This window comes from Heteronotia binoei, chromosome 7 (genome assembly GCF_032191835.1).
Source record: "Heteronotia binoei isolate CCM8104 ecotype False Entrance Well chromosome 7, APGP_CSIRO_Hbin_v1, whole genome shotgun sequence".
Taxonomy (NCBI): Eukaryota; Metazoa; Chordata; class Lepidosauria; order Squamata; family Gekkonidae; genus Heteronotia; species Heteronotia binoei.
In genome coordinates, this window is record NC_083229.1 from 16,445,979 (window position 1) to 16,466,751 (window position 20,773).

Here is a 20,773-nt window from a genome sequence, read left to right on the forward strand (position 1 = left end):
TCCGTCCCTGCGCTGAGAAGGATAAGTGACATTATTGCAACCATCTAAAGATAGCCCGAGGCTTGCAATTCTGGATGCTCCCAAATCGCTAAAATCCTTGGCACAAGACAGTTTAAAATGCGGCAGTTTCCTAGTTGCAGTTTTTATTTTTATTTATTTATCTATTAGATTTAAAGCCCCCCCCTCCCCTGTACAACAGGACTCAGAGCGGGTAGCCACGCTATTCATAAATTAAAACTATTACGACAACTCTTACAAATAATACAAGCACCAATAAGATGACACATAAAAAGGGAGTACAAGATAGTGCCCTTTCTCTGTGAAGGAATAGATACTATAGTTAGGTGAATAGAGGATAGCAAACAAAGGAAAAGGAAACAGGGTACAAAGGGGAGAGAGAGGCAAGGAGGTCAGCCCAGATAGAAACCATTGTTGTTCTCAAACGTAGGCCCATCAGAACATCTCCATCTTACAGGCCTTGCAATACTGCATCAAATCCTGCAGAGCCCAGGTCTCGTTGGACAGAAAGTTCCACCAGGTGAGAGCCAGGGTTGGAAAACCTTGGCTCTGGTTGAGGACAGCCAAATGCTCTTCTTCCATTGAGTGTAATGGTTTTTTGTGGGAGGAGAATACCAGGAGAGGTGGTCCCCGTGCAAGCACCAGACTTCCGACTCTGGGGTGCTTAGGGAACCTTTAACTTGGAGTTCCGGAGACCATGAACTGCCTAGCCAAAAGTAAAATGCAGCGTGGTTCCTAAGAGAGGAGGCAGAGCTAGTCCCAGAATGGCTGCTACGACGCTCAGTCACATGGTGCAACACATTTGAAAAGTCTGCAGAGCCAATCAGATCTCCAGCGCTCAGTCAGAAGCCGTGCTGGGCAAAAGCTCCACCTGGCCCTAGTCCAGTCTCTAAAACTCTTCGGCAGGCGCCGGAAAAGATGTTGGTGGGCACGAGCGTGAGACTACGGGACGCCTCAGGGACAGCCTTTGCTTGGCCTGCAGATTCAGTCCCCAGCGCCTTCAGTTTAACGAAGCGATAGATGATAGGAAAGACCTCTGCCTGAGATGCTAGAGAGCAGCTGCCAGTGTGAGTGGACAATACCGACCTTGATCGGTTTAAGGCAGTTTCTTTTGTTCGTGTTGGCGGCTCGCCATCCTACCTGTCGTTGTCTTCTAGGTGTCAAGCCGTTCAAGTGCTCCCTTTGCGAATACGCCACTCGAAGCAAGAGCAACCTGAAAGCTCACATGAACCGGCACAGCTCCGAGAAAACCCACCTGTGTGACATGTGTGGGAAGAAGTTCAAATCCAAAGGCACCCTGAAGAGCCACAAAGTCCTCCACACCGCAGACGGTGAGTCACTTGAGTCTGGGCACTTAAATGCTTCCCGGCGCCAAAGAACCATAGGGCTGGTGAGGTTGTCTGGCTCTTGTCCAGATGCTGTGATGAGGCTGCCCACAGTACTGGCGGCAGTGTGCCAAGGAGTGGAGTAGAACAGGTTATGTCCTGCTATTCTATCCAGCTTATGCACGGGATTCCCCCCAAAAGTGCCTGTGGGTACTCATAGTGCCTAATGGTACTTCTCCAGGTATCCACGGAGCTTTTCAAAAAGTGGGTGTGGTCTAGGGTTTCCAGGTTCGTCCTGGCAACCAGCGGGGGATGAGAGGGCTTACCAGGAGAAGGAGGAAGGCCTAGGCTACGTTGTCAGCATCACACAGGACACGACATCATCCTTGCTTATGACATTGCTATGACGCCCTGGTATTTGGGCAAAAACTCTATGATAAAAACGGCCTCTATTAAGAGTTTTCAAAGCAGCCCCGTGGCGCAGAGTGGTAAAGCTGCAGTACTGCAGTCCAAGCTTTGCTCACGACCTGAGTTCGATCTCGGCGGAAGCTGGGTTCACGTAGCCGGCTCCAGGTTGACTCAGCCTTCCATCCTTCCGAGGTCGGTCAAAGGAGTATCCAGCTTGCTTGGGGGAAAGCATAGATGACTGGGGAAGGCAACGGCAAACCACCCCATTAAAAAGTCTGCCATGAAAACGTTGTGAAAGCATTAGGGTTTGTAGAATCTTTCGGGCTCAAGTGCCGTGTTCTACTGGAGAAAGTTTTTCTCCAGTAGAACACGGCACTAGAGCCCGAAAGATTCTACAAACCCTAATGATGATGCCAGCCGTGAAAACCTGAAATCGTTGTGAAAGCAACGTTACCCCAGAGTCGGAAACGACTGGTGCTTGCACAGGGGACTACCTTTACCTTTACTAAGAGTTTTTACCCAAATAACAGAGCCACACCTGGATGTCGCTGGCATGCTGATGTCACTTCCTGTGCAATGCAGCACAGGCCTTCCTCTTTCTCCTGGGAAGTCCCCCCACCGGCTGGGGGACAGAGGCTGGCAGCAGGGGACCCTACCTTCCCCAGGGGGACCCTAGTGGGGTCATTGTAATGCACAGTTGTTGGATACCCTCATTCAGGGCTATTTGTGTAGGAAAAGCCCAGCAGGAACTCATTTGCATACTAGGCCACACCCCCTGACATCACCATTGTTTCGCACAGGGCTTTTTGTAGAAAAAGACCAGCAGGGACCAGTGTTCCCTCTAAGCTGAGTCAGCGTGAGCTAGCTCACAGATTTTTAGCCTCCAGCTCACATCTTTTTGTCTTAGCTCGGGAAGGATGGCCCCAGAGCACACTGATTGATGCACTAGCTCACAGCTTGAATGCCAGTAGCTCACAAAGCAGAATTTTTGCTCACAAGACTCTGCAACTTAGAGGGAACATTGGCAGGGACTCATTTGCATATTAGGCCATACCCCCTGACACCAAGCCAGCCAGAACTGCGTTCCCGTCTACCTGCCTCTTTCCACTATATTGGCAGACCTGGCCTTTGCTTGACTGGTAATATCTTCTGATGGATTTCAGTTTATTCATTTTACTTATTTGCAGTTTTTGCAAATGCTGCTGCTTTTGCATTTACATCTGCTCTATTTTACTGTAATGTGGAGTTTTCAGCTATTCGTTGCTAGCTGCTTTGTAGGGTCCGTATTTGGAAAGGAGAACAGAAAATCTACATCTGTTATGTTAATTGTTCTCTTGTGGTCCCTTCTGTTTGGAGCTTTATCATCCCCCCCCCTTTTTTATTTTTCTTTTCCTGAGTAAATACTTCCAGATATCCTTCCCACAAGCCTTGGGACATCTTTCCTACATTGTTTGGGTATAGCTGTCTTTTTTGGATGAGTCCAAAGTTTCATCAAGGCGAGCGGAACTCTGTCTCCCAGAGGGGCCTGCCATTCATCTCTGTGCTTCGGACATAATCCCTGCAAGATCAGCCCCCATTGCTTTCCAGCTGTGTGTTCTGCATGCCAGAATAGCAGGGCAACGCAGAATCCAGCTGTTTGCAGTTTCTTGCTGTTCATAACCACCAGTGAAATCTTCATCTCCCCGTCCCCCAAATTTAATTAGACATTAATTAAAAAATTCAGGCGTATACAAACATACCTTTAAAACAATGCTAAAAATACCAAGAGTATCAAGAAAAAATACACACACACACATATGTATATATGCAATATAAACATAAAGTTAAAACTTTAGAAACTGCAAATCAGCATTTTCTCTCTTTATGCTGTTATCATTTATCCAAGTTCTTATGTCTGTGTCCACAGGTTTTGGGTAATAATAACCTAGGGGGTCCTATTCCTTTAATTTTCTTAGAGTTTTAAATGCATCTTTTCAATATATTTTAAACATTAAGGCTTTTCTCAGCAATGTTTTATACAGATACTATCGCATTCTTTGTATGTTTCCCCTAAATTTCAAAAAGAACTTTGAGGAGCAAACTCCCCACTTTCTTGACAAGCTAGCACCAAACCAGAAATCTTCCTTTTGCAACTTGGGTTCCATTTTGAAGTTATTTTTGACAGCTGTTACTGAAAGGATTTCAAACAACCTCTCTCTGTCCTGATTATAAAGCGGGAGCTGGGACCAGTAGTATAAAATCAGAGGTCCCCATGTAGATGTAAAGTATGCCCTTGTCATACTGATACTCTTAACTCAGGGGTGTCAAACATGCAGTTTGGGGGCCGAATCAGGCCTCTGGAGGGCTCCTATCAGACCCCTGAGCAACTGACTGTCATCTGTTTCCTTCTCCCTCTCTCTTCTTCCTGCATAACAGTTTGCTTTGCAAGGCGTGCTCAATTGCACAGAAGCTGCAGAACAAAACCTCTATTTTCTCCATTGGCTGAGGCTCCTTCCTTGGGGAAGGAAGGAAAGAACCAGAGCTTCCTTTACCCAGTTCCCTGGATCCCATGGGAGAAATACAAAGAAACCACCTTTAAGACCAACGAGTGCTAACGTTTTAAGCATGTTTTATGTTTTTTTTTAAAAAATATATATATATTTGTTTGCGTTCTTTATAAAATTTATATCTCTGCTACCTAATCTTAAATAGGCACACACATGGCCCGGCCCATCATGACTCAGCCCAACCAGACATGGCCTGGCCCAACAAGGTCTCTTTTATGTCAGATCCGGCCCTCATACCAGATGAGTTCGTGACAGTATCCGTCGCTTTAAGGCTTCTTGGTACTGTTGGCAGGATTATGTAACACTTGCTATACAGGTGATAAAGTGAAAGCATGTGAGTAGCATGCGTAACCCATTAGCCAATAAGGAATGTGATTGGCTGGGTGGGGGTATAACAGCAGTAGCCACAATGCTACCTTCTGTGGAGAGAACGGAAGGAGAGGAGTGGTATGCTGTTGGATTGTTGGATGGACTGATATTGATGGACTGTGTAACTGACTATTCTTTTGGACTGTGTGTACCTGTGCTGTTGAACTGGCTGGACTGACTGTAAGTGGACTGACTTCTGGACTGTAACTTGACTTTGCTATTGCCTAAACCCTAATACAATTCTGTTAACTGGCTGTCTGTGAGTGTGTATTCATTAGAACATCAGCTGAGGCTGGGCTGACCAGAGTGGCCCTGCGGGACGTTTCCATTACACTCTGTCAGTTCGACACCCCTGCTCTAACTAAACTGAAAACAAAATGGAGAATGGAGTGTGCAAGGGAATCAGTTCAGCACTGTAAAAGAGGCAAAGGGGTATCCGTTTTGCAGACCACGAGACTGTGTAGTGCAGGGGTCCCCAACATGCTGAAACCCATCAAGTGCTTTCAGAAAGTGGTTGTGGCCAGGTGGGGCGTTTACCCAGCCAGACTTCTTGAAGATCTGATTGGCTATGCGGGTTTTTAAAACCGCTGCACAAGGATCTTCATTGTCTGATTGAAGGCACGCTGCGGCAGCCATTTTGTCATAGCCATTTTGTGGCCGTGTCCGCCATACTGTGTCATAATTCCAAAGGTGCCCACAGGCTTCAAAAGGGTTGGGGACAAACGGTTAGCATAAAATGGGACCAAATAAAATGGGGCCCGTGGCGCAGAGTGGTGAAGCTGCAGTACTGCAGTCCAAGCTCTCTGCTCATGGCCTCAGTTCGATCCCGGTGGAAGCTGGGTTTCAGGTAGCCAGCTCGAGGTTGACTCAGCCTTCCATCCTTCTGATGTCGGTAAAAAGAGTACCCAGCTTGCTGGGGGGAGAGTGGGGGTAGTGGGGATGACTGGGGAAGGCATTTGCAAACCATCCCGTAAAAAGTCTACCGTGAAAATGTCGTGTTTCGATGTCACCCCAGAGTCGGAAACAACTGGAGCTTCCACAGGGGACTACCTTTACCTTTGAATAAATGCTAGAGTGTTTAAAACAGGATTGTATATAGAGGAATCATACACATGACTCACTGGGATGATAACTGTAGGGCTGACAAACTCGGCAACCAGCAGGATCCCAGAGGGAAGGCATGGGAGGGGCATCAGCAACCAAGTGACATCACTTCCAGGAAAAGTCTGGAAGTTCCATCACACCTCTCTAGGAATTGCCAGAAATTTTGTGATTAATTCATGGAGTTTTGGGTTGTTTCTAGAGAGGACTGATGTCACTTCTGGGTTTTCCCTGGAAGGGACGTCATGCCATTACCCTGTCAGCCTTTTCCCCGCTATCAGTGCCTCCCCAAGTGGGGGCTGGCAGCCCTAATTGATGAGAGCAAGTTTGGTGTAGTGGAACAGCAAACAAATTAAAGGGTCTTCAGAGCTGCTCCCCCAGCTAATCAGCTGCAGGCACAGGACCGAAAGTGCTTGTCAACAGCTCATTCCCTCTCACCCTACCGTTCTTCTCTGTCCGGTGGCCATTTGCATCTGAATTTACTTGGTTTTCTGTTTCAGGGAAGCAGTTCAAGTGCACGGTGTGCGACTACACCGCTGCCCAAAAGCCCCAGCTCCAGCGGCACATGGAGCAGCATGCTTCGTTCAAGGTAGGCTCTTTTGGCCCAAGCTTGTTCTCATAAAACACAAATAACAACGAGAATGCTTAAAATGCAGCAACCCATCCGTAAAAGCCAGGAGAGCGACACCCAATCAAAATAAAGGACGGTTCCCACCAACCCTGTTCACAGATACTTCCCCCTTTTCACAACGCAACCAGTGTTTCAGCCCTCTTCCAACACAACCTGTGTTGTGGTTGCAAAAGAGAAAAGAACAGTGTGCGTCTGGGAGGCCTAGAACTCTCACCGAATGATGTTTGTATTCCCATTGGTCGTGGGGAAACAATGGCCTCGCATTTTAAAACAGTGTAGCTTCAGGCTACATCCTCACTGGCTGGATTTGACAGCAATTTATTAATATAGATTTTTAACTCGTCCAGCTCTCAAGGCCGAGAACGCTGTAAAACAATAAAGCCATTTTGCTGCCAGCCGTAACTTTTATCGTTCTTGCAAAAGATGAAGAATCAGATTTGTTCTCACTGGCAATGGAACTTAATGGCAAGTTTTGAAAGAGAGAGAAGCATGTCACTCTGTCTGGATTAGGGAACGATCCGTTGGGAACTTCTCCCGAGTAAGCCCCTTCAACTGAAATGACTGTGATGTTTTGCAGAATAGCTGTTTTTCGTTCCAGTTTAGGGTAAAAAAAAAAAAATCCTGTGCCAATATTAGGAAATGTGTACTGTGGCGTTATTAATAGTAGTGAGAGCCAGTTTGGTGTAGTGGTTAAGTGTGCGGACTCTTATCTGGGAGAACCAGGTTTGATTCCCCACTCCTCCACTTGCAGCTGCTGGAATGGCCTTGGGTCAGCCATAGCGCTGGCAGAGGTTGTCCTTGAAAGGGCAGCTGCTGTGAGAGCCCTCTCAGCCCCACCCACCTCACAGGGTGTCTGTTGTGGGGGAGGAAGGTAAAGGAGATTGTGAGCCGCTCTGAGACTTCGGAGTGGAGGGCGGGATATAAATCCAATATCTTCATCTACCTCACAGGGTGTCTGTTGTGGGAGAGGAAGGTAAAGGAGATTGTGAGCTGCTCTGAGACTCTGGAGTGGAGGGCAGGATATAAATCCATTATCTTCATCTACCTCACAGGGTATCTGTTGTGGGGGAGGAAGGTAAAGGAGATTGTGAGCCACTCTGAGACTCTTCGGAGTGGAGGGCGGGATATAAATCCAATATCATCTTCTTCTTCTAGTGGTAGTGCTAGTATTCACATGCTAGCACTTTGTTCACCATAATATACACTGAGATCCTTTTGTAAAGATTAACTACATGATTAGCATTGGGTAAAATGGGTACATTATTTTAGCGATTTAAATATGAGCACCAATGTTCAATAAAATGGCTATATCTTTGCCTCTTCCTTCCTTAGTGTTAACATTTTGAGTTGATCCAGTCATTATTGCATATTTTTGTCATTTTATTTTCCTGTTCCTCACTTGGGGGGATTTCTTTCTGTCAGTGAGTTAGCACAAATAATTCTAGCTGCAGTTATGATACAGCACAACAATCTTTTATATATAATTCCCTTATCATCTTGGAAAATCCAAGCAACCTGATTGGTCGGGACTGGGTGAGACTGGTGCACCAACTTTTGGCCCATCAAACTATCAGTCAAGAGTACTTGCGTGCCATTGGTTTGGATCCTGTTACCATTAGGTGCATCTGTAACTGGTTGATAGATCGCACCCAAAGAGTGCTTGTGAATGGTTCCTCATCCTTTTGGAGAGGAGTGACAAGTGGAGTGCCTCAAGGATCTGTCCTGGGACCTGTTTTGTTCAACATCTTTATAAATTATTTGGATGAAGACATAGAGGGAATGCTTATTAAATTTGCAGATGATACTAAATAGAGAGGGGTTGCAAATATAGTAGAAAGAAACAGGATACAGGATTACCTTGACAAGCTGGAAAACTGGGCTAAAACGAATAAAATGAATTTTAACAGGGATAAATTTAAAGTTCTACATTTAAGTAGGAAAAATCCAATGCTTGGTTATAGGGTGGGGGAGACTTGTCTTAGTAGTAGTATGTGCAAAAAGGATCTAGGAGTCTTAGTGGACCATATGCTGAGCATGAGTCAACAGTGTGATGTGGTGGCTAAAAAGCCAAATGCAATTTTGGGCTGTATCTACAGAAGTATAGTGTCCAGATCAAGTGAAGTGATGGTATCACTTTACTCTTCTCTGGTGAGACCTCACCTGGAGTATTGTGTTCAGATTTGGGCACCACATTTGAAGAAGGATCTAGACAAGCTGGAACGGGTCCAGAGGAGGGCAATGAAGATGGTGAGGGGTCTGGAGACCAAGTCCTATGAGGAAAGGTTGAAGGAGCTGGGGATGTTTAGCCTGGAGAGGAGGCGGCTGAGAGGCGATATGATCACCATCAAGTACTTGAAGGGCTGTCATATAGAGAATGGGGTGGAATTGTTTTCTGTGGCCTCAGAAGGTAGGGCCAGAACCAATGGGTTGAAATTACATCAGAAGAGTTTCCAGGTCAACATTCGGAAGAACTTCCTGACCGTTAGAGCAGTTCCTCAGTGGAACAAGCTTCCTCGGGAGGTGGTGGGCTCTCCTTCCTTGGAGGTTTCTAAACAGAGGCTGGATGGCCATCTGACAGCAATGAAGATGCTGTGAATTTTGGGGGAGGTGTTTGTTAGTTTCCTGCATTGTGCAGGGGGTTGGACTAGGTCCCTTCCAACTCTATGATTCTGTGAATAAGGGAGTGGATATTTCAGAGGTAATTAATTCATGGTGGACAATGCCATCAAGTCACAAGCAACTCATGGAAAACTCATAGGGTTTACAAGGCAAGAAACATTCAGAATTGCCATTGCCTCCCTCTGCGTAGCAACCTGGACTTTTATGGTGGACTCTCATCCAAATACTGACCAGGGTAGCCAACTCCAGGTTGGGAAATCCCTGGAGATTTTTTTGGGGGGTGGGGTGGAGCCTAAGGAGGGTAGGATTTGGGAAGAACTTCAGTGAGGTATAATATCATACAGTCCACCTTCTACAGCAGCCATCTTCTTCAGGTGAACTGATCGCCAACACCCTTGGCAACGTTGACAGCTTAGCTTCCAAGCTATGAGAAGACCAGGCTATCCAAGCCAGGGCCACTAGTTCATAGAGTCACCATAAGCTGGAAACAGTTTGATCAAAACTATAATAGGAGAAACATCAGGGTGAAACTATATTATCAAAACATTTATATGTAAGAGGAAAAGCCTTTTAGCCTCTACTTCTGAATAGACTCTACTTCCAAGTAATCTAAGATGGACAATATAGATGTGCACAAAGGCACTTTAATATTCCAAAGCTCTTCTACCTTTAAACAGACTGCAGTAGGAAACACAAGAGTGCACGCAGGCACTTAGTCATAACCTCTGTTCCCAGTCTGCACTAAAATGAATTCAAACAGTCTGCAGAAAAATAAATCAAAGTGCACACATGCACTTTTTAAAGGGTAAAAGTCTGCTTTTGACTCATAAACCAAAATCATGAGAAACCAGTCTGTAATGAATTCTTTCATCCAGATTGCGCACAGGTACTTTAAGAAACAAATTATCCCACTTCACAGTCTTGCGCGTTCCGTTCACTATTGTTTCAGTGAGGCGTAGGATAAAGAATAAGTTCATCCACAGAAAGCCAGTCCACGTTATCCGGTACCAAAACGTTTTGTTGCCTTTTTCAAGACCGATGGCTTTTAAGTGGAACCCCAAAATCCTGTCTCTTCCTCGCCATGCTCTAGCTCATTCTTTTTTTTTTTCATATTTATTTATTTATTTTACACTATATTAAGACATACAACATATAACACCCAGTGTCACTTTTCTCCACACCTCGTGCATTTCGCCATTCGTAGACCTTTAGTTGCCCTTCTCATATCCTAAATGCTATTAACAAAAACTGACCACACTCGCTCGAATTTCGCCCCCTGTCCTTATCGTACACAAAATACTTTTTCATGACATGCCAGTTGTAACATTTCATCTTTCCATTGTAACAGAGAGCCAGAAAAAGGACCTTTCCATTGTCTTAAAATGATTCTTTTAGCTGTTATCATTGCCCGACACGCTCTAGCTCATTCTTTGTGGGTTCTCAGCTTTGTTTGGAAGCAGTTTGATAGTACATCACACATGGAGAGAAAGCAGCCCGTTCATTTCCCCACAGGAGCGGGGAGTCCCTAGCACCATTGCCACGTGTGGTTTTTGCATTGACTCTTAAGAGAAGTTTTGAAGCTGGGCCTGAAAGTTCTGATTTGCCATCTTTCCTTCCTCCATGACCTCATCAGGGAGGTCGTTACCTTTCAGCTTCAGTTCTCCTGTTCGGCAGCCGCATTGTTGTGCAGGTGAATGAGATGAGGATTTGCAAGGGTCTTGGCGCTTTAAACTGTGTCTCAGAAGCACGATTGCATGGTTGTGTTCAGTATTCAAGTCAGCCAACCCTATTTACATGGATTTATTCGAGGTCTCCAATGGGGATTTAGTAGGACATCTGTACTGATTGATTTTTTTTTTTTGTGCAGTGGTTGAATCTTACGTTTTGCAAAAATTAATTTTAGTTGGACTAGCACTGAAGTCTTAGAACCTCTGTTCAGCTAGGGAATGGAGGAATTTGAGCCCTAAAGTTCACTGAAAACCAGCGGTTTCATAGGTAACCAGGGAATGTAGTCTCTCTCCCTTCTCTGTGCTAGTGGGGTGTGATGGGTAGAATGTTCTGCTAACACTTGGAAAGGCTGAGTTCAGATTCCCAGTCTCCCACGCCACACACTGAGCCAGACATTGGGATAGCTTCAGCTAGCTTTTCGACTCACTCTCACTCAACTCCAGCTTAGTGTAGTGATTAAATGCACAGACTCTTATCTGGGAGAACCGGGTTTGATTCCCCACTCCTTCACTTGCACCTGCTGAAATGGCCATGGGTCAGCCATAGCTCTTGCAAGAGGTTGTCCTTGAAAGGCCAGCTTTCTGTGAGAGCCTTCTCAGCCCCACCCACCTCATAAGGTGTCTGTTGTGGAGGAAGAAGATAAAGGAGATTGTAAGCCGCTCTGAGTCTCTGATTCAGAGAGAATGGTGGGGTATAAATCTGCGTTCTTCTTCTTCCTGTCCCGGAATCACATGTGTGCTTTAAAAAAAAAGAAATTCTGCCTTTTCTTTTTGGTTTTCCTCATTGTATAAAACTTTGCAGAACATAAAAAAGGTGATAAAATTGGAAATAATACGTTGCCGGGAGGCAGAATAGCATGTATTGCTTTGGGAAGGGTTTTTGAAATGAGCTTGTTAACATCTAAATCACAATGGGTCTAGATCAGATTAACTGTGATGGGTAGGGTTTCTGTTTCTCCCCTGGCCACTGGCGTGGTTGAGGATGTAGAGTCATCAGATCCAGGTTGGGAAACTCCTGGAGATTGAGGATGGAGCCTGGGGAGCATGGGGACCTCAGTGGGGCACAAGGCCATACAGTCCACCCTCCAAAGCATCCATTTCCTCCAGGGGAACTGGTCTCTCTGGTCTGGAGATGAGATCTAGTTCTGGGGGATCCCCAAATCTCACCTGGAGGCTGGCATCCTTAGCGACGGGCTCCGAAGTTTGGGTCTTTGGTCGTTTTGGCGTGCGTGCAACTCTGAAGGCGGATGGCTCATTCTGTTTCCTTTTCCCCCTTCCCTAGCCTTTCCGGTGTGCTCACTGCCATTATTCCTGCAATATATCCGGCTCCCTGAAGAGGCATTACAACAGGAAGCACCCCAACGAGGAGTACGTCAACGCGGGTTCTGGCGAGCTGGCGGCCGATGCTCTTCTCCAGCAAGGTCTGTTTGAAAAGCAACATGCAAGGCGCCTCTTGGAATTCAGATACGTTTCTCTTGCGCAGGAATGTGCACTAGTAGCTTTTCCAGCCGAAGGGAGGGGATGGATTTATTTACTTATTTTGCTCCCCAGGGAGGGTGTTTTTTGCATGACTTTCTTTAAAGAAGACGTGTCGGCAGAGCCAGTATCAAAATATGCTGAGATGGGGAAGCTGCCAGGACTTCTAGCAGGGCCCGCTGCCCTCCCCTCCATTTCTTTCTTAAAAAAACAAAAACGCGCACGCACACACACACACAGAACAAAACCCTTCAAATCCGGCAACTGAGCAAGGATTTTTTTTTTTTAACAACAAAAAAGAGAAAAATACATAAAGGCAAAAATATAACAGCAGCGGTGGTGAACCTGCATATAAGTTTCTATAAATGATTTATAAATGTGTAAAAATAAGTCATAAAAAGAGCCCTGCTGGATCAGATCAGCTGTCTATCTAGTCTAGCATCCTGTGTCAAACAGTAGCCAACCAAAGATTTCAGGTTTTCACGGCTGGTAACATCATTAGGGTTTGTAGAATCTTTCGGGCTCAAGTGCCGTGTTCTACTGGAGAAAGCTTTTCTTCCAGACGTTTCGTTCTCGGCTGCGGAGAACATCCTCAGTGGCGTTGCAGCCGGAGGTCAGAGCACCTGCTCCGGCTGCAACGCCACTGAGGATGTTCTCCGCAGCCGAGAACGAAACGTCTGTAAGAAAAACTTTCTCCAGTAGAACACGGCCCTTGAGCTAGAAAGATTCTACAAACCCTAATGAAGTAGCCAACCAGTTCCTCTGGAGGGCCAACAATAGGGCATAGAGGCCCAGGCCTTCCGCTGATGAGAACATCAGAAGAGCCCTGGTGAATCAGACCAGTGGTCCATCTACTCCAGCATCCTGTCTCAAACACAGTGGCCAATCAGTTCCTCTGGAGGCACAACAACAGGGCATAGTGGCCAAGGCCTTTCCTGGTAAGAACATGGGTCTTCTTCCTTCTTCTTCTTCCTCCTCCTTCTCCCCCCCCCCTCCCCAAGAAGTGCTCACCTGGTAACTTCATGGCTATCAGCTTTAAAAATATGTTGTTTCTGATAAAATGTCACACAAACTGAAAAGAAGGCAAATTTGGGGAGGGGCTGTGGCTCAGGTAATGGAGCACCTGCATGGCCTGCAGAAGGTCTGTGGTTAAATCCCCAGGATCTCCAGTTTTTGTGGGGTTTTTTAATCAGCTAGTAGGTGGTGTGCAAGACCTCTACCTGAGGCTCTGGAGAGCCGTTGCCAGTCCAAGTAAACAATACTGACCTTGAAGGAGCAAAGGTTTAAAGTGGGTACAAGGCAGCTGCATGTACATGCTCAATTTCCATTGCTCTAAAATTGACCATAGCATCTGACAGCTCAGAAGACAATAACTACAAAACAGACAACTGTACTTCATGCTCCTTTTATTCATTTGTTATAGTCGGGTCATTCTGTAGAAAAATAGGTGGGAGAGCTCATCAGCATAACTCATGAGCATGTCGCCACCCCCCCCCCCCCCAGGCCAAAAGCAACCTGATGCAAGAAAGAAGAGCTCTGGGTGAGTGAGTCCTGCTTGGGCTGGCTAGAGATCCAGCCAGCCCAAGCAGGCCTCACTTGCCTGAGGCTCTCCTGGACCCCCTTCCCCCCCCCCCCAGTCCAAAGGCCAGCAAGCCACCAGCCACCCGCCACCCAAAATCACATAAGAAGTGGAGAAAGGGTGGTGCAGGCTTCTCCAGGGGTTAATGAGGGTTGCTGGGGGCATGGCAAAGCCCCTGGTGGGTGACTGACTGCCTGTTCTCCTAATCCAGGGATTGTTATGCAGCTGCACTTACTATTCAATGGACAAGGTAGGTGGAGGGGAGGAGAGGGAACCCTCAGAAAGGTTCAGGAGCTGCGCTCCTGTGAGCTCCTGCTGCATCTGAGGCCTGATTACAGTTTCCTCTAGTCTGACACCCTTACTTCCCATCTGCACCCCATATATTTCCCTTTGCACTCTTTTCCAAAAGGGGGCCACATATGCAAAGCACTCTGGGATCCTAAGGAATAGAATATTGGTCAGATTCTCCTTTGGGAAGAAGTTTTGGGGGAAAATGCCCCATTTTCTGATTGGACTTTGCTCCTGAGGAAGCCCTTGAAATATGGGGCACAAAGCCTTGGTCACCTTGTGCTGTTCTCATGCTTTTGCCAAGCTCGGGTGCCTGTTGCGGAAACCTGATGCATCTGCAAAGGCAAGAAATGCCTGCACTCTTGCAAGCTGTTTTAAGCACCAACGAGCTGTACTGTTGTTTTCTGCATACTGTAGTTTTCACAGGGAGAGGAGCGGTGGCTCAGAGGTTGAGCACCTGCTTGGCATGCAGAAGGTCCCAGCTTCGATCCTCGGCATCTCCAGTTAAAAGGACCAGGCAGTAGGTGATGGGAAAGAAGGTTTGCATGCACACAGAAGCTTACATCTTGAATAAAACTCTGTTGGTCTTAAAGGTGCTACTGAATTCCAGCTTTGCACAATTGTAGGATCAACTGGAATTGTATTTCTCATCTCCTGTCTTACAACATGGTCGCGAAAGGCAGGGTTGAGAGATTCAAATGCAGTCCTTGCACTGTAAGGAGAAATCCCATTACATTCACTAGATATTCTTATCTCCTTTTTGCAAGCCACCAAGGCCGTAAAATAAGACTACCTGGTGAGCTGTTGGGATGTCTGAGTGGAGACGGCTTATAACTGAGTGAATACCGGCTATGAGAGATTAGATAATTTCTCAAAGACCACCAATGGATAGACAATCTGTGAAATTAACAGAAATTGAATTGGCCCACTGGAGAAACTATGAACCGCCATAAGAAGTTGTGAACGGCACCATTGTGTAATATTTATAATTTTATAGTTTTTTAACGTTATATTGTTTTATTGATTTCATATGTAATCCTTGGTTGTTGTTCGTCGCCCTGAGTCCATTCGCAGAGAGAGCGGGATATAAGTTTAAAGCGATAGATAGATGGATAGATGGATGGATGGATAGATAGATAGGTAGGTAGGTAGGTAGGTGGGTGGGTGGGTGGGTGGATGGATGGATGGATGGATGGATGGATGGATGGATGGATGGGTAGGTAGATAGGTAGGTGGGTGGATGGATGGATGGATGGGTAGGTAGGTAGGTAGGTAGATAGATTTTCAAAATGTTATTAGTTTTCCAAAATGTAAAAGAGATAGAACAAAGAGATAAGAAGAATTAGAAATAGAAAAATCAATACAAATCTAATCTAATCTGCATGAAGCTATTTCCTTAAGAACAGGTATTATCAAATATTAATATCACTTTAAACTATATCATGATAATCTAAATAAAGTATTTTGGCAATTGTAAGTCTTCATTCAAATTATCTATTTAAGCTTACCTTTCTAGTTCAAATATATGATCATGTAGTATATATTGCCTGAAAGATAGAAAGTAAAAGTTCACACCAGAGAATCTTAAGTTTCTAACCAGGTATAAAACTTGACCCAGTATTTTCTTGCTTCTTCCTTAGGTTTCCCAGCCAGCAGCTGGGATAAGTAGTCCAGATAGATGGATGGATGGATGGATGGATGGATGGATGGATGGATGGATGGATGGATGATAGATGGACGGACAGACAGATGGATGGATGGATGTTAGAAGGACAGACAGACAGACAGATGGATAGATGATGGACAGACGGATGGAAGATAGATAGATGATAGATGGACAGACGGATGGAAGATAGATAGATGGATGGATGGATGGATGGATGGATGGATGGATGGATGGATGGATAGATGGATGGATGGATGGATGGATGGATGGATGGATGGATGGATGGATGGATGGATGGATGGATGGATGATCATTCAACCTGAGACCCTGGAGAGCCACTGCCTGTTTGAGTAGACAGTAATGACTGTGACTGTTGTGTGTAGGATCCGATAGCTTGCAGAGTATGAAATGGATTCCAAAATGCAGGACACAACAAAGCAAGTAGGAAAATAAAGGAAGTTAAATTAGATTGCATTGTGTTTGAAAATGCTGAGCTGTTGAGGTGGGGAGGAGATGACTTCTGTATATTTGTGAGAGTTTCCAAGTTTTTATCCCCACGCTGAACAGTGAAATGCAGAACTTCCTCCTCCCCCTTAAAAAGCATCTTGTGGGGATTTAAAATTTTCCCTTTCTGTTCCACTCGAAGAGATGCCAGAATAACGCCGGAACACTAGACGATGAATAAAACATAATCCTCTCAAGCATGACATTTCTAAAAGTGTTTCCAAATTATTCTTTCTTTGGGGAAAAAAGAAGTCATGTCTGCTGGAGACAGAAACCCATGCTCCAGCAATACTGGCGTGGTGACTCAAGCCAAAAGCATTCAGAATGTACACAGAGCCCCCTTTTCCACTGCTGAGCAGATGGAGAAAGCAAGGCAAAGCTGGCACAATAGGAGCCCCCGGCCATTCAGCATCTTTTGCTGGAAGCAGAATGACGCTTCTTTCCATATTAAATGCCTTTACCTATAAGACTTCATAATCTCATCTGCTGGAAGGAGATGAAGTCTTACAGGCAGCAAGAACTGTCTTTCGCCGTAGATTAATGAGTCAAAGGCAAGAACACACAGGAATGCATGACCTCACCAGCCCATTGGTCCATCAAAGTCAGAGCTGGCCCTACCACTAGACAAACTAGGCAATTGCCTAGGGCGCTGGCCTCCTGGGGGCGCCAAATTGGGCTTTCCATTTTCCCCACAATTCATCTGTTTTTGAAAATCCCCTAATTTTGTAGTATACTTCTTCTTTGATGCTAAACACACACAGGGGTCTGGGATGCATTATTCCGCAGTGCTTCATTTACTCTGCTAAACATCCAACAGGTCCTAAGCTAGAGTCACTGCCCGAGCACGTTAAATATTAGCAGTGTCATGAAATGTGCCCCATAAAACCTCATTGCTCCAACCTTCCAGGTGTTCGTTTTAAAAAAAAAACTGTTTAGAGTTCTTGGGCAATAATTTCAGATAAGAAAACAACCTAAGGAGCACATAAGGAGCTTATGTTGTAAGCCGCCCTGAGCCACTTGGTGGGAAGGGCGGGATATAAATCATAAAATAAATAAATAAACATTATTTTCATGATGTTTTCATGTTGGCAGAATTCCCCATCCCCACAAGCCCTACTTAAACTCAAGGGACATTCAACAAGTTTGGAAATTTTGAAGCATTCTAAACTATGGCTGATTCCGCCCTCACTTTGCTCCAGGGCAGGCTTCCATTTCTGTGCGGAGCAAGCTGATGATTTCCCACCAGTGGCTCTGCGCCTCCATTTTGCACACAGAGAACCTGTGATTTGCCGTGCTACAGTGTAAACCTGGAAAAACAGGTTTACACTGCGGTGTGGCAAATTGTGGGTTTGCCCCGCACAAAATGGCATCACGGAGCAACTGGTGCGAAATTGCCAGCTTGCTCCGCGCAGAAACAGAAGCCTGGCCTGGAGCAAGGTGAGGGCGGAATCAGTCTACATCAGGGGTGGCCAAAGGTAGCTCTCCAGATGTTTTTTTGCCTACAACTCCCATCAGCCCCAGCCAGCATGGCCAATGGCTGGGGCTGATGGGAGTTGTAGGTAAAAACATCTGGAGAGCTACCGTTGGCCACCCCTAGCCTATATCTCTCATCAAGAGCACCGATATTTCTCAATAAGCATCCTTTTGTTTTAAATCAAAGCTGTTTTATTGTTAGAAACTCAGGAGCTGTACCGAGGACACAAGCCTTGGGAGTAACGACGTACACACAGTTACACAGTTGCTATATAGGATATCATTAAAGGTTACCATACAGATGCATACTTGAGTCATGGGTTAAAAGGTTGCTAAACAACTATCTAAATAATATTACTAAGGAATTTAGACTATTAGAAAGATCAACCGTTCTCACACTATTCTGGGAGAAGAGTTGTCTGCGTGAACCTGTGGGAGAGGCAACTTGAAAGGCTGTAGCATAAACATCCTTGGGCCAGATGGATTTATTACTTGCCCAATGGTTGTAAATAATAATAATAATACATTTATTTATAAAAAAAGGGGGGAGCAGAAGAGAGCTGGTGGCCTGCTCTTTCTCTAGGAGAAAAATAAGTTATAGAAAAAAGTGTGCTTGACATACTGCCCCCCCTAAGCCCTCCTTCGAGGTTTTGAAGGATGTTTAGCATAGAATTGTTTAATCAGCGCTGGCGCCCTCACATTTGAGCTAATTACCCATTCATCGTGCAGTTGAGAAATATTTCCGTCTAATAAGAAAATACAATACACCCCGCTTCAGCTTAGCATCTAAGATTTCTTTTACTTCATGGTGATTCTGATCCCCCAGTGAAATAGGTTCCGGAGCTTTGCGTCTGGGGTGCCAGGTCATCGCTCCAGGATCCCTCCGAAGTAAACTGCAATGAAAGATGGGATGTATCTTACTGAACAGTTTTGGTAATTCGAGTTCTACAGTCACTTTATTGATTACACGTTTAATACGTAACAGTCCCAAAAACTTGTATGCCAGTTTTTTAGAAGTTTGTGGTAGAGGCAAGTTTTTGGTAGACAGGAACACGGTATCTCCCACTTTAAAATCCCAAGCGGGTAAATGATGCTTGTCGTAATGTTTTTTGTAAGTCTCTCTAGCCAATTCTAGATTTTCTTGGATGTTATTCCAAGTCTTTCCCAACTTTCCCCACCCCTGCTCAAAAATCGATGGGGTTTCAGGCATTGCTCCTCCCAGTAATTGTGTAAAGGGTTTCCCTTCATAACCATTCACTACCATGAAGGGGAGGATTTGGTGGAGCTATGTATTCTGTTATTATAGCCATATTCTGCAAATGGAAGTAACTCTGCCCAGTTCGACTGCTGGTAATTCACAAAACATCTCACATATTGCTCCAGTAGTGCGTTTATCCTCTCCTTCTGTCCGTCAGTCTGGGAATGATATGCTGAGCCCGATCCCGGTTAACTTACAAAACTCCCGCCAGAAGTTGGCAACAAACTGTACTCCTCCTCTGGGGAGGGACGGTGGCTCAGTGGCAGAGCATCTGCTTAGGAAGCAGAAGGTCCCAGGTTCCATCCCTGGCATCTCCACTAAAAAAGGGTCCAGGCAAATAGGCTTGATAAACCTCAGCTTGAGACCCTGGAGAGCCGCTGCCAGTCTGAGTAGACAATACTGACTTTGATGGACTGAGGGTCTGATTCAGTAGAAGGCAGCTTCATATGTTCATATGTTAATTAACTTATCCGGAAAAGAGTGTAATTTCACCACGTGTTGGAAGAACAACTGGGCTAGTCTTTTAGCCGTGGGTATCTGAGAGCATGGGATGAAGTGAGCTTGCTTAGAGAAGGTGTCCACTACTACCAGAATTACGGTCTTTCCCTAAGAAGGGAGAAGTTCTACGATAAAATCCAGTGACACCACTGACCATGGTTTGGTTGCTGTTTCCAGTGGCTGCAACAACCCAGGGGGTTTCCCCCTCTCCTCTTAGCCATTAAGCATATTGGGCATGAAGCAACATAGTTAGATATGTCTCTTTTCATAAACGGCCACCAGAATTGCCTATTCACTAGATGCAGGGTTTTGACATATCCAAAGTGCCCGGATAGTTTGTTGTCACGACAAAATTGTAGCAGTTCCGTCCAGAGGCTCTCTGGCATGTAAAGTTTATTGTCCTTGTACCAGAAGCCCCCTTCCCCCCTTTTCACTCCCTCAGGTATTGCATCTCCTTTTCCCACCTCTTTAATCAATCTCCCCCCCCCCCCATTTCTCTTCTGGTTTTTCGCGCTTTGCTTGTGAGTGGGTAGTTACTACTCCCCCCAGATGGGTAGAGGAGATGAGTGAATCGATTACCTCCTCCCTTTGGCTATTGTGCTGGGGAAGGCGAGATAAAGCATCGGCCAGAAAATTCTTAGATCCCAGGATGTGTTTCAATTTGAAATCAAATTTAGCAAAAAAATCCCACCCACTGGATCTGTTTCTCAGTTAGCTTCTTGCAACCTGTTAGAGCTTCTAAGTTCTTATGGTCGGTCCATATCTCAAACGGGACCCTCGCTCCCTCTAACCAAGTTCTCCATGTCTTTAGCGCAAGTGTTACAGTGAACGCTTCCTTGTCCCACACCGACCAATTCCTCTGATCTTGGGAGAACTTTTTAGAGATGTAAACGCATGGTTTTAGGGACCACCCCCCTCATCTGGTTGCATAAGAATTGCCCCCACAGCGACATCGCTGGCGTCACATTGGACCACAAAGGGTTTTAACTCATTGCAGTGAATCAGAATGGGTTCACTGGTGAACAACCTCTTTAACTTGTTGAATGCCTCTTGACAGCTTTCTGTTCAATTTAGTTTTGCTCCTGGCCGCTTGGCCTCGGGACCTCTTTCTTTCGTTTTAAGGTCTGTCGGGGAGCATGGTGTGGGCGAACCCTTGTATAAAATTGCAGTAAAAAATTGTGAATCCGATGAAGGATTGGAGCTGTCTACATGTCCACAGGGGTTCCTAATCTAGCACGGCTTGTATTTTGGCAGGGTCCATTGCCAAACCCCTCCCCGACACTCAGT

The 20,773-nt window shown here is 45.6% G+C and overlaps 1 protein-coding gene across 1 annotated transcript in view; it reads left to right on the forward strand.

Annotated features, from left to right (window-relative positions):
• ZFAT (zinc finger and AT-hook domain containing) overlaps window positions 1-20,773 on the forward strand; it is a 145,011-nt gene that overhangs the window by 89,831 nt on the left and 34,407 nt on the right. The window contains 3 exon segments of the mRNA XM_060243200.1: window positions 1,176-1,349; window positions 6,268-6,356; window positions 12,027-12,165. Of these exon segments, the coding sequence (XP_060099183.1) occupies window positions 1,176-1,349; window positions 6,268-6,356; window positions 12,027-12,165 (402 nt within the window).